This window comes from Oryctolagus cuniculus, chromosome 2 (assembly GCF_051225735.1).
Source record: "Oryctolagus cuniculus isolate XC-2025 breed Fujian yellow rabbit chromosome 2, ASM5122573v1, whole genome shotgun sequence".
Lineage (NCBI taxonomy): Eukaryota > Metazoa > Chordata > Mammalia > Lagomorpha > Leporidae > Oryctolagus > Oryctolagus cuniculus.
The window spans coordinates 66,439,489-66,453,289 of record NC_142868.1 but is presented as its reverse complement, the minus strand read 5'-3'; the positions used below and the strand labels follow the sequence as shown (position 1 = coordinate 66,453,289).

The following is a 13,801-nucleotide window of genomic DNA, read 5'->3' as shown; positions in this document are numbered from 1 at the left end:
TCTGTTACAGCTTCCGAGTGGGTCAGGTTGCCTAGCCCACTGCTAACTCCCCAGGGAGTTACTGTAGCGATGGCCCAGGCAGAATCACAGAATTAGAAATAGGCCCAGGTTCCTTCCATCCTCGCAGAGCTAAGTGAGGGCTCCTCCTTCCCCACCACCATGACATCATCTTGAACTCTTTTCCTCATGATCCGCATTTCACTTTTGGGGACTCAACCATAATTAGGAAATATAAATTCTGAGTCAGGGCTTGCAAATGTTGAAAATAAAACGCAGAGGGCCTCTCGTGTGAACTTAGCGCTGGCTCCATTAAATGGCTCAGGGACTCTGGCCAGTGTTCTTTTCACGCTGCCAGGTAGGGTGTCCTCCAGCTGGGGGCCACCCCCGGGCACCAAGTCAGCGCCAGAATCAGAGCTCAGACACAACCCAGAGTTTTTGAATTATCAGCCACTACCTTAACCTCCTATTCCCTCAATACCAAATTTATTTTTTTTAATGTTAATCATGGTAAAAGTACATATAATGTGGAATTTGCTATTTTTAAGTGTACATTTCAGTGGTATTACCTGCATGCTGTTTTGCTCCCATACATACCATCCATCTCTGAAATTTTTTTTATTTTGTTTTACAAAACCAAACTCTGTCCTCATTAAAAATTTCCTCCCTCTTCCTCCCCAGCCCATGGCAACCACCAACCTACTTTTAGTTCCGATGAATTTTTTTTTTTTAGATTTTATTTATTTATTTGAGAGGTAGAGTTACAGACAATGAACGGGAGAGACCGAGATAAAGGTCTTCTGTCCATTGGTTCACTCCCCAAATGGCCGCTACGGCCGGCACTGCGCCAATCCGAAGTCAGGAGCCAGCTGCTTCTTCCCGGTCTCCGATGCAGGTGCAGGGCCCAAGCACATTGGCCGTCTCCCACTCACTGCCTTCCCAGGCCACAGCAGAGAGCCGGACTGGAAGAGGAGCAGCTGAGACTCGAATCAGTGCCCATATGGGATGGCAGCACTACAGGCGGAGGATTAACCTGTGCTACAGCACCGGCCCTCCTATGAATTTTCGACCACTTTAGATAGTTCACGTGGATGGAATCACACAGTATTTGTCCTGTTGTGACTGACTTGTTTCACTTAGGACAAGTTCTAACCTGCTTTTATTCTCAAAACATGAAGGGGAATGTGAGAACAAACCTACAGGAAGCTTTGAATCGGGACAGGATAGGTTTGTCATCAGTAATTCATTCATCAGGCATGATTTGAACACGTACATGTGACAGTCTCCAATCTTTGCCAGTTCCTAATAACTATAACTGTTACTTGCTGTGAATTCACTGTGCCCGGGAACCATGCCAGATGCTTGGGCTGATTAACTAGTTTGATGATGATGAGAACGATTCTTTCAGCCTGTGCATCCTCACCAGCGCAGTGGCTCCAAGGCCGGTGTGGGTGAAGCAGTGTGGCCCGGGACCGAAGCTGGTAGCACAGACAGAGCCCAGTTCTTAACCCCATCCCCGCATTGTGTGCGGCTCTGCCACTGAGAACACTCCCACAGCCTGGGGGCTCAGCTGCTTTTCGCCAAGGATCCCCGAAGGAGGCAGAGCAGAATGTTGATGCCTTAGTGTTACCGTGGCTAGAACTGAAGCATGAAACACTAAGCCACTTTGCTTACGCTGTATTTATATAGTGATGGCTAAAACTTTGTGACTTTCCTCTATATCATGCTGTTGCTGGCAGTATAACACTCCATCCGGTTTTGTGGGTTTTATTTTTTTTTTAGGGGGCTGGTGCTTCAGAATAGACTTTCATGTTTTTCTGTTGAGTAAGACGTTTCTGAAGTCTTCCTGAGGATTTTGGAAAGACCCCTCCTGGCTGTTCTGCCAGCCACGGCATTTTCGACAGAAGAGCCCTGGGAACAGCTGATCCAGGCAGACAGAAAGGAAAATTTCACTACCCTTTCCAGGACATTTGCATAGATTGGAAAAGAAGAATTTCAGTGCCAGAATGGCAGGCAGAGGGAGGTTTTGTCAGAGCTTGGCTTTTCAACGCGGTCTTTGGGTCTATCCATTGTTTTCACTGCCCAAATTTTCCAGGCCACAACGTCCCCTCACAACTGCTTTTCTAGAGGGTACAGATGTGTGTCTGTTATGGGTCTTCTAGTCAGCAGCTGTAACGCCTTCTGCTAGGAATGTCGTGGTCACCCTTCTTGTTCTATGTTCTCCAACAGGATAGGCTGCATGTGCTGCTCCTCCGCACGCGGAGGAGCCGCACCAGACCGGGCGCTTGTTGTTCCCTTTTTTTACAAGTCCTTTCTATAGTAAAGTAAGAATAAGTAAACAGCAAACTCCCAAAGCAAGAATGAGTAGAGAGAAATGAGAAAGAACGAAGTAACGAACTTCCCCGCGAACTCTCCAACGCACTCTCCAACCAACCCACCCCACCATGCCGTCTCTCTCCTCCTATATAGTCCTCTCCACCAATCCCAACTCGGCTGCCCACACACCGAGCACGCCGCTCTCCTCCAATCAGGAGCAGCTCCTGCAGCTTGTCAAGTTGGTGAGAGGCAGCTGGGTAGAAGCTGTTTACTTCTCTCCCAGCGCCATATTGTGGGAGAGCAGATGCATAGAATAAATCTTAATTCCAGTAACAGTATAGTCCGAATTGCTCCCCACAGATCCCCCTTTCTTTTTATTTTTTAGCGTTGATACGCGCCTGTCTTCGGTGTCCCGCGGCACACACTCTGCTCTACTTGCTAGAGTTGCCACAGGCTCTTACAAGTCCTATCAGGCAAACCGAATCCGGGTCCTCTCTTCGCCATGTTGTGAGGAGGTTTTTAGGCGCTGATGCGTGCCTGTGTTCGGTGCCCTGCAGCGCATGCTCTGCTCTGCCTGCAGGGGACTTACAAGACCTATCAGGCAAACCGAATCCAAGCCTTCTCATTGCCTTATTGTGGGGGAGACTTATTAGTGTTGGTTCGTGCCTATCTTCGGTGACCTGCAGCTCATACTCTGGTCGAGCTTTGCTGGCGCTTACCGCCTTAAATCAGGCAGACCGAATCCAAGCCTCCTAATTGTTGCATTGTGGGGAAGCTTTACTGATGTTAATTCGTGCCTGTCTTCGGTGACCTGCGGCTAGCCGCCCAGGTGCTCATCGCCTCACTAATCGGGCAGACCGAATCCAAGCCTTCTAATTGGCATGTTGAGGGGAGGCCTTATTTTTCTCTATTTCTCTATCTCCGGGCATTCCTACCTCTCCCATTTCACTTCTATCTTCCAGCATTCCCATTTCTCTTTTACTTCACTTCCAAACTTCTGTTTCTCTTATCCCCGCAGCTTCCCGGCACCTCGCCGCTTCAGCCCGCTCGCCTCTCTCATCTGCGCAGCTTCCCGGCTTTGCGCGGCTCGGCTTCGCGCGCTCCAAGGTCTCCACGCTTAACCCTTTCGCGTCTGAACCACGGCCTACGCCAGCGTTCCCTATCTATTCACGCCCCGTGCTCTCTCTGCACGCGGCGGCTTCCGCGAGTAACACAGCGTAGCTTGCGTCTCCACCACTAGCATTCAATCCAAGTTCCCCGGGCTAGCCTGGCGAATTCAACCCAGCGTACGTCTCCGCCCCACGGTTTGGCTTCCCGTCCTTTGCTCCCCGGGCTAATCAGACGGATCCCAACCTGGCTTGCGTCTCAGCTTCTGGTTTCAACTTTTCGCCCCCTATTCCCGGGCTAACTTGAGAACCCCAAAGTGGCTTTCGTCTCCGCCTCGGCCTGCCCCCCGCGGCTTCAATTTCCCTAACATTTTTCTCTACCCGGTATGTTTCCCTAAGTTTTCTTCCAACGATATTCCTCCCTCATTTCTCCTGGCCTCTCCCCACAGTCCGCATCTGAGTCTGTTTGTTCTAGCTTTCACTTTCGCTTTCGACCTTAGAGATTTCTCCCAGCTTCCCCCTGTAGTCCGTATCCGAGTCTATGCCTAGGCTTTCAATAGCTTCTTCCGGCACCCTTTTCGTCCGGCTTTTCCCTAGGCTGTTTGCTAGTTTCTCTCTCCGATATTTTCCCTAGTTCTTCCCGTTTCTTCCCGTTTCTTCCCTCCTAAGTTTCATATCCGTCCTAAGTTTCCTATCCGAGCTAGGTTTCCTATCCGAGTCACGGCACCATTATGTCGCTCCCCCTCTTCGTGGAGGAACGACACAGGACCCTGCGCTGTTCTTTCTGTCTGCTCGGCCCTCCCCGGGTTTGCTGCTGGTTCTTCCCGGGTTGGCTACTATCCCTTCCACCTCCGTGGAAGGGCAGTTCCCCCTGGCCGCATTCCCCACTTCCGCAGGGGAGCGGCACACTGCCAGCCAACTCTTCTCGGGGGCTGCACGGGTTCCCTTAGATGTTCCCCATAGATGTTCCTGGTGCATGCCGTCTCTCTCCTCCTTTATAGTCCTCCTCCGCCAATCCTAACTCGGCTGCCCACACGCCGAGTACGCTGCTCTCCAATCAGGAGCAAGTCCTACAGTTTATTGGTTGAACTGGAGGCAGCTGGGTAGAAGCTGTTTTCTCCTCTCCCAGCGCCATATTGTAGGAGAGCAGATGCATAGAATAAGTCTTAATTCCAGTAACAGTCTAGTCCGAGCTGCTCCCCACAGAGGAGAGCAGATGCATAGAATAAGTCTTAATTCCAGTAACTTAGTCTAGTCCGAGCTGCTCCCCACATGCATGCCTGATTTTTGTGACTGTGTCCCGTTGTTCAGGCAACCTGCTAAATTGGGGGGGGGGGTGTTTGTTATGTCCTTTTTTCAGACAGAGACAAGAGATTTCCCATCCCTGGTTCACTCTCCAAACGGGCCACACCATCCAGGACTGGCCGAGGTCAAAGCCAGGAGCCAAGAATGCAATCCAGGTCCAGGTCTCCCATGGGGGTGGCAGGGGCCCAGTTACGTGAGCCATCACCACTGCTGCCTCCCAGGGTCTGCATTAGTAGGCAGCTGGAGCCAGGATCTGGAGCCAGGTTATCCTAGGTACTCTAAAGAGGGATGTAAGCTAATACCCACCCACCCCTCACCACCACCTCCATTTGCTCTTTCTAATCTTTGAAGTGTAACCCAGGAGCAGTTCAAAACCTCATTCAGTTTCACACTTCTGTCTTCTCCTCTATGGTCAGTTCCTTTGAGTGGGTGTACATGCATTGCATGTTGTAAGACAACACTGAAATTCTGCTTTGATTTCTAACACTTGCATCCTGGGGAGGGATGTCTCCAAGCCCAGCCTTGGGAAGCTCCAGAGCATGGCCATCTTACTTATTTTAAAGGGCTCCTTGCCTGATCCGTGGTACCAGGGTTTTTCAGATTGTTGATGGTTTGGTAAAACAAAGCCACAATAATGTTTTGGGAGAGGAAAGATGAAGGGGTGGAAAATACACTTCCAAAGGAGGCATAATACAAAGGGTTAACTGATTGCAGCAGAGAGAGAGGAGGGATTGCCTGGTGACCAGAAACTCATAGTAAAGATTTTGGGTCCTCAAACCATCAATGGAAAGAAATCCTTGTCAGTCTGAATGCATAAAGTGCGTTGAACAAGGGCGTTCCAGAAGAGTACCAAAAGGCTTGCAGATAAAGCCTGTTGCCTCCCTTCCCATGAGGCTCCTGCAATGGTTTGACAGTGTGTGTTCTCAGGGAGGCACTGAAAGCTGGGCTGACGTGGGGCATGAACCTAAGACTACACCTGCAGCTGCAGAAGCAGCTCTCAGGACATCTCACCCAGATCGGCCCTTCCCTCTGGTCCTCACTGATTCAGGAGAACACGGCCCAGGAAGGCCACGGGTGCTGCTCGCACACCTGTGATTGCTCTGTACACCTGCAGCTTATTCAGACCATGCAAGTGAAGCAACTCCAAATATTTTTATGCCCCTGTATTCAAAGGAAGCAAGGAAGCAGATCCAGATGACTCAGAAGGGAAAACGAAGTAGTGGCCATGTTGGTATTCAGCAGTAGCGCGGATGTGGAGCAGCCATCGCAGCGAACGCATTTGTCAGCATGGAAATGGCGATGGTGACGGGAAAGCCAGAGCGCAGAGGAAGTGGGGTGTGAGGACACCCAGCACAGCACTTGGGACCAGCAAGCCAGGGGTGGCTGTGAGAAACACTGTTATGTGGAGAGGAGGGCCTTGGAGCTCCCACCGGAGCTTCAGGCTCTCCTCCTCCTAGGCTGAAGGTACTCAAGGCCACTGTTCTTTTTTTTTTTTTTTAAGATTTATTTATTTATTTGAAACTCAGAGTTACACAGAGAGAGGAGAGGCAGGGAGAGAGAGAAAGAGAGAGAGAGAGAGAGAGAGAGGTCTTCCTCCACTGACTCCCCAATTGGCCTCAACGGCTGGCGCTGTGCCTATCCGAAGCCAGGAGCTTCTTCCGGGTCTCCCACATAGGTGCAGGGGCCCAAGGACTTGGGCCATCTTCCACTGCTATCCCAGGCCATACCAGGGAGCTGGGCAGGAAGTAGAGCAGCCGGGTCTCGAATTGGCGCCCATATGGGATGCCGGTACTTCAGGCCAGGGCGTTAACCCACTGTGCCACAGCGCCGGCCCCATGGCCATTGTTCCTAAATAATAAAAACTAGAAATCCCAGTTCACCAGTGCAGAGAGTTTTTGTAACTGCTTCAGGCGCAGTTGAGCTTAATGTAAAAATGATGTTCACACTGGGTGCTTAGCCTAGTGGTTAAGAGAACTGGGTCCCACATCGGAGTGCCTGGGTTTGATACCTGGCTCTGCCTTCTGACTTCACCTTCCCACCTAATGCAGACCCTGACTGGCAACAGCGACGGCTCAAGTAATTTGCTTTCCTTTTTTAAAAAGATGTACTTATTTATTTATTTTGAAAGAGTTACAGAGAGAGTGGAAAAGACAGATCTTCCAGCCCCTGGTTCACTCCCCAGATGGTCACAACAGCCAACACTGGGCAAGGCCAAAGCCAGGAGCCAGGAGCCTCATCTGGGTCTACTGCATGCATGGCAGGGGCCCATATACTTGGTCCATCTTCTGCTGCTTTCTCAGGCCATTAGGAGGGAGCCAGATTGGAAGTGGAGCAGCCAGGACACTATGGGGATATCATCTCAGGCAGTGGCTTTTGCCCCAGGTTCAAGTAGTTTGATCTCTGCCACCTACTTGCTAGACTTGGATTGAGTTCCTGGATTTAGCCCCAGCCCAGTCCCGGCTGTCATGGATATTTGGGGAGTCAACCAGCAAGTGGAAATTCTCTCTCTCTCAAAGGAATGATGCTCTTCAACTGCCATTTGTGTCAGCTGAAAACATAATTTCAAAACATGTATCCTTGTTTTTAAAAGATTTATTTTATTTATTTGAAAGAGTGACACAGAGAGAGAGAGATAGAGATCTTCCATCTCCTGGCTTGTTCCCCAAATGGCCACAAGAGCTAGGGCTGGGCCAGGCCAAAGCCGGGAACCAGGATTTCCCATATGTGTGGCAGGGCCCAAGCATTTGGGCTGTCTTCCACTGTCTTCCCCAGGCGCATTAGCAAGAAGCTGAATCAGAAGCGGAGAAGCCAGGACTGGACCAGCACTTGTTTAGGAGATGCCAGTGTGGCAAGTGGCAGCTTGACCTGCTGTCTCATCTGCAGCTGTTTCCCTGAAGTTGCAAACAAGACTCTTAAAAAGGAATTAGCAGGGGCCAGAGCTGTGACATAGTGGGTAAAGCCATTGCCTGCAGTACCAGCATCCCATAGGGATCCCAGTTCGAGTCCTGGCTGCTCCACTTCCGATCCAGCTCTCTACCATGGCCTGGGAAAGCAGTGGAAGATGGTCCAAGTGCTTGGGCCCCTGCACCTGCATGGAGGACCCAGAAGAAGCTCCTGGCTCTTGGCTTCGGATCAGCCCAGCTCCGGCCATTGTGGCCACTTGGAGAGTGAACCAGCAGATGGAAGACCTCTCTCTCTGTCTCTTTCTCTGCCTCTGCCTCTCTTTAACTCTGCCTTTTGAATAACAAATAAGTAAATCTTTAAAAAAAAAAAAAAGAATTAACATTCTTACCACATTCATGATCTGTGCAAGGTGCTCCTGAGGAGTCTCACCCTGGCACTGACTTTCAGCCTCATCAGCCGTTGTGGCTCGGGCCACGTGGAATCCCAGCACCGTGGTGTTAACCTCACGTCTTCGCACATCTCCAGTCCCCAAATGTGTCCGGTGGTGCTTGCTTTCACTTTCAGGGAAAAGGAACAGAAGAGAAGCCTTGGCTTCAGAACACAACGAAATCTAAGCATGAATACAGCAAGGGGACCTTGGCGTTTCGTCAGAGGCAGGCGCAGCAGGGGGCGCAGCGGCTGGGCTGGGTGGGTGCACAGGCCTTGAACCCGGAGCGCAGTCCTGTCTTCTCTCCTCGGTGCTGACTCAGTCGGTAACCGGCAGGTTTCTCAACAGCTCTGTTCCTCATTCTTCGGCTTGGGAGTGTCAGTCCCGATGCCTGCCTCCGAGGGCTCAGAGAGGCCAGGAGCCTTCCTCTTCTGCTGTTCTCCATTTGTTTCTGTGCAGAAACATCTTGTGCCTGGCCTTGTCTGTCTGTCTTCGTAGCTGTGGATGTTATCCTGGGAGGCCACAGCCTACCCAGGCGTCAGCTGCTCCCACTCAGAGGTACTCTGGGGAAACACGCTCCGTCCAAGGACAGTGGAGCTGTGACCTCCAGCTGCTCCCAGGCCACCCTCAGCAGTCACCCGGCTCTGCCTGACCTCACTGAGATCGGTGACCAAGAAATACACCGAAAGGCTCTACGGGGGGACTGGTGAAGTCCACGCTCTTTTTGTTCTTTAATTTGTTTATTTGACAGACGGGAAAAAAGCTCTCCTACTTGCAGGTCTACTCCCCAAATGCCTGCAACAGATGGAGCTAGGCCAGGCCTAAGCCAGGAGCCCAGAACTCCATCCAGCCCCCCACACCGTGGGTGGCCAGGACCCAACTGCTTGAGCCATCACCTGCTGCCTCCCAGAACATGCATTAGCAGGAAGCTGGAATTGGGAGAGGAGCTGGGACCCAGGCTCCCTTATACAGGGTGTGGGCGTCCCAGGCAGCACCTTAACTGCTGTGCCCAGCCTCAACCTGAATCCACATATTGCTGTCTATTTAAGGAATGAACCTGAAGTACTGTTTTGTGTGGTTGGTTTTTTGTTAATTCTTTTCATTTGAAAGTCAGAATTCTAGAGACAGAGAGATCTTCCGTGTGCTAGTTTACTCCCCAGTTGGCTGCAATGGCCAGGGCTGGGCCAAGCTAAAGCCAGGAACGGAACCAGGAGCCAGGAGCCAGGAGCTTCTTCCATGTCTCCCACATAAGCGGCAGGAGCCCAAGCACTTGGATCATCTTCTGGTGCTTTCCCAGGCCATCAGCAGGGAGCTGGATCAAAAGTGGAACAGCTGGGACTTGAACTGGTGCCCATATAGGATGGTGGCTTTACCCGCTATGCCACAGCACCAGCTCCCCGTTTGTTCTTTAGTGTATAGGGTGCAAATGCTTGGATGGTGCAAGGGGCTCTACCTGGGCTGGAGTCATCTTGTCCCAACTGTGCCACCAGGGAGATGTGAGCCTGGAGGCCTCACCCTCAGCAGGAACAGGATGGCAGGAAGCAGAAGGTTCCAGAGCCGGTGAGCTCCTCTGCACGGGGCAGGGATCCCAGTGCAGGATGAGCAAGCCTTGCACCCAAAGGCCCTGGCTCGTGGCCCAGAGCGCTCCACCAGTGTTGGCGCTTAGCTTCCCTGTGGGCCTCGTCCGCCTCACGAATCACCCAGACCAAGCGATCCTTAAGGATCTGTGTCTCTGGGAAGCTCTGCGTTCTGTGATATCACTTCTCGGTGGCTTTGAACACCGGCACACGGCACGCTGTCGTTTTTGAAATCTTAGCTGAAAATCATTCTGCTTTAAACCTTTACTCTAAACGCAGGAGCTAGATGGCCACTGCTCACTGGCTCTGGCCCCGTTGGTCCGGGCTGCCGTCCAGCACTGAGTGCGCCCTTTGTGCCGCGCCGCCACCCCCACCGTGAGGCCGCTCCCCGTGGTCCCCCTCACCTAACCCAGCACCAGCACATCGTCCTCTTGGAAGGCGGGAAAGCCTCGGTACCCAGATGAGTAAGCCACAGCCGGCAGGCTGAACCAGCATGGTAACGAAGGCGTGGCAGTGTCGCGCGTTCAGCGGCCCAAGGGAACACGTTGATTTTGGCACAGTTTCTGTGGGTTGCTGGCCAGGCATTGACCGAGGCTGCCATCGCTTCCGTAGCTTAACCGGGGAAGGGCCCTTTGCCAAGCACACGTGCTTCTTGGCTGAATTTAGTTCCTTGCAGGTTACTGAAGCGAGGGCCGCAGTCTCTTGCTGGCCGTTGGCTGGAAGCAGCCCTCCGTTCTTGGCCACATGAGGCTTCCCGGCGTGGCCTCGTGTGCCCCTGCAGTCAGCAGGGGAGTCCTCCCAGGACCACTGTGCTGTGTGGTCATGGCCACACACAACCGTCGCCTTGGCTTCTGTTGATCATAAGCAAGTCACAGGTCAGGAGGAAGGGCCCCCAAGGACAGCACCAGAGTTGAGGGTATCAAGGGCCGGTGTAGACTCTGTCCACTCAGGGTAACCCAGGTCGAGTTGCAACTCGGGAAACACAGAAGTCTGCAGTGGGCATGTGGTAGAGGAGGGGTCTGAGCAGAATGGAGAGGAATTGGGACACCACCTTGCAAGATGTTGTCTCTGGGTCGGGACTGAAGGGAATTGGAGGAAGGGCCCCGTGTGAGGGCATCACAGATGGAGCTCGGTGAGCCAAGGCCGGGTCCTGGGAGTGGGGGTGGGGGGGTCCCTGCAGAGCAGGCCTGCCCATCCGCTGCGAATCCCACTTTCTCCGAAGGTCAAGGTAGAGGACAGAGATGGCCGCCCAGGGCTGGGAGCGGTCAGAGGTCAGGGGAGACGCTGGGCTCAGCCACTTTGGAAAGAGAAGCGTCCATACAGCTCGAGGGTGCGGGCGAGCGGCGGGAATGACGCTGCTGTGTTTGTCTCTGAACAGAAAGCGAAACCACGGACAGCGTGCCCAGCGACGAGGAGAGCGGCGAGGTGAGCCCGCGCCCCGCGCCCCGACTCCCTGCTCTCACTGCCGGATTGCTTGGGTGTGGTAAAATAGACATAACCTCCGTAAGCGTAAGCGTAGGGAAGGGCGTGAGAGGAAAGGCGAAGGTGGTCATTGGGAAAAGAAGGCAGGACATGGGGATGCTCTTACCACTGTCCGCAGCCATTCGGCAGGGAAATGGCGTGGGGGAGCTGACCCGGCGCCACTCCACGTGGACGCGGGCTCTCTGCCCAGAGTCTGGTCGAGGGGGTCCCGGCTCCATTTGGAGCTGGCTTCCTGCGTCCCTCCCGTAGGCGGGGCTCCCACAGCGCCAGGAAAGGGCTGCGGTGGGGATGGAAGCGCTGGGTGGGGCTGTGCCTGGGTGAAGGAGCGACCGAGGGAGGCAGGGGCGGAGAGGAGAAAGGGAAGGCGAGGAAAGGAGGACGGGAGACGCGGACGCTGATGGCTGCTGAGGAGGCTTTCTCGGTGTGCTGAACACCGTCAAGTACAGGAGTCTGAAGACGGTAGGAGTCCGCGATCGCGTGCAGTCCACGTTCTAGCGCTTTCCTGAATGCGACGCCCTTGAGGCCAGCTGCTAGCTGGACGCATGGAGCCCTCCCTGAGCTGCCCCCACGCCCAAGAAGCAGTAGAGGAAGGCGTCCTGGCTGGGGCTGAGTGTGCCACTTCCCTTGCCCTGGAAATGCAGACTGACTCACAGATCCACAGAGGCTGCGGTGAGAAACCGAGGCAGCCTGACAAACCACGCGTGGGAGAGGATCTCCAGGGAGTTCATGGGAAGTGTGCGTTATGAGAAAACTATGCATGGATTTCCAAAGTTTGGTGCCAAAATGAACTGGCCTCTTAATTCCATTGTTTTCCACAAACTTTTGGAAGTAGCCATGTATTTCTAGGAGGTGGCAAATGGGAACTGGCAAAAGAGGGAAGAGAATCCATTGCTTGGGGGACGAATCGCTGGGCATAGATGTCAGTGGGGGGAATTCGGAGTTGCTAAGCCTTTGTTGCTGCCACAGCCCTGCAGATATTCCGTGAGAACACAGGGCCGTGAGAGCAGAGGGACGCTTGCGGAAAGCCATGCGCCGGGCCGAAAGGAAAGCGCGGGTCCTAACCCTTTTCTTCGGCAGGCGCGACCACACTGGCGGAAGAGGAACATCGAAGGCAAACAGTACCTCAGCAACATGGGGACGCGGAGCACCTACCTGCTGCCCAGCATGGCCACCTTTGTCACCTCCAACAAGCCAGACCTGCAGGTCACCATCAAGGAGGAGAGCTGTCCCGTGCCGTACAACAGCTCCTGGCCCACCTTCCCAGACCTGCCCCTGCCCGCCGCCGTGACGCCCACGCCAGGCAGCAGCCGGGAGACCAGGGCCAGCGTCATCAAGAAGACGTCGGATGTCACCCAGGCCCGCGTCAAGAGCTGTTAAGCCTTTGACTTGCCCTGGTGGTTGTTGGGAGTTCTTGGCTTTGTTTTGTTGTTTGTTTGTATTTTATTTTCCTCTCTGACACCTGTCTTAGACAAATCTAAGGAAAAAGCCTTGACAATAGAACATTGATTGCTGTGTCCAACTCCAGTACTGGAGCTTCTTTTTAACTCAGGACTCCAGCCCCTTGGTAGACGTGTGTCTCTAGAGCCTGCTGGATCCCCCAGGGCTACTCCCTCGAGTTCAAGGACCAACACCCACACGGGCAGTGGAGGTGCTGCATTGCCTGCGGTCAAGGCCAGCATGGTGGAGTGGATGCCTCAGAACGGACGAGAAAATGTGAACTAGCTGGAATTTTTTATTCTTGTGAATATGTACATAGGGCAGTACTAGCGACATTGCAGTCTGCTTCCGCACCTTATCTTAAAGCACTTAACGATAGGCCTTCTTGTGATCTTGCTCTATTTCACGGCACACTCAGCATCCCCGCCGCCCCCCCCCCATCCCGCTGGTTCCTCCCTGAAAAGGCTGTGTTGGGCAACCCAGAGGAGGAGGAGAAAACGACCCTCCCCACAGATGTCCCATCTTAAGACTGCTTTAAAACAAAACAACGAAAACGATCTTTCTAATCTGCTATGCTTGAATGCCACGCGGTACAAAGGAAAACTATCATGGAAATATTATGCAAATTCCCAGATTTGAAGACGAAAAATACTCTAATTCTAACCAGAGCAAGCTTTTTTATTTTTTATACGGGGGAATATTTTATTCAAGGTAAAATTCTAAATAAAAATATAATTGTTTTTTATCTTTTCTACAGCAAATTTATAATTTTAAGATTCCTTTTCTTGTTTATCAGCAGTTGTTATTACATCCTTGTGGCACATTTTTTTTTAATTTTGTAAAGGTGAAAAAAGCTTTTATGAGCTCATGTAGCAATCAAATTATCCTGTGGATTGATAATAAATGAATATGATATATAGTTAAATTTTTAATGAACATCGCTCCTGACTTTCGTCTGTCTGCGTTCTGGAGCACAGGCACGGGCGGGGCCAGAGCGTTGTAGCTTCCTGGAGGCCAGCGCTCTAGCGGCTGAGGGTTCCTGCTGTGAGGCTGCAGGGGACAGCCTCTGCTCGCCCTACAGCCCGAACCAGCCCCGTGCTGAAGGCTCTGTGTGTGTTTCCTGTCTGGCCATCACCAATGTCCATTTATCTCCATCTCACGTGGAGGAAAGGGAGACTTCTGGTGAAAGGCTTGTGCTCAGGTCCCGTGGCAGTAGAGTCAAGGGTCCGAGCCGAGCCCAAGTCTGGTGT

The 13,801-nt window shown here is 52.6% G+C and overlaps 1 protein-coding gene and 1 long non-coding RNA gene across 5 annotated transcripts in view; one reads left to right on the top strand and one right to left on the bottom strand.

Annotated features, from left to right (window-relative positions):
• IRF2 (interferon regulatory factor 2) overlaps positions 1 to 13,476 on the top strand; it is a 101,159-nt gene extending 87,683 nt beyond the window's left edge. For all 4 annotated transcript variants that reach the window (XM_089325530.1, XM_002709493.6, XM_008250282.5 and 1 more), the window contains 2 exons: positions 11,011 to 11,057; positions 12,192 to 13,476. In XM_089325530.1, coding sequence (XP_089181656.1) covers positions 11,011 to 11,057; positions 12,192 to 12,491 — 347 coding nt within the window. In that variant the 3' untranslated portion in view covers positions 12,492 to 13,476. The remainder of the gene's footprint in view (positions 1 to 11,010; positions 11,058 to 12,191) is intronic.
• Positions 62 to 8,002, bottom strand: LOC149127779 (uncharacterized). The gene is made up of 2 exons (XR_016228939.1): positions 4,692 to 8,002; positions 62 to 2,232 (listed from the first exon to the last, which is right to left on the bottom strand). It is a non-coding gene; the product is annotated as an uncharacterized LOC149127779 (long non-coding RNA).
• Positions 13,477 to 13,801: the final 325 nt, after the last annotated feature.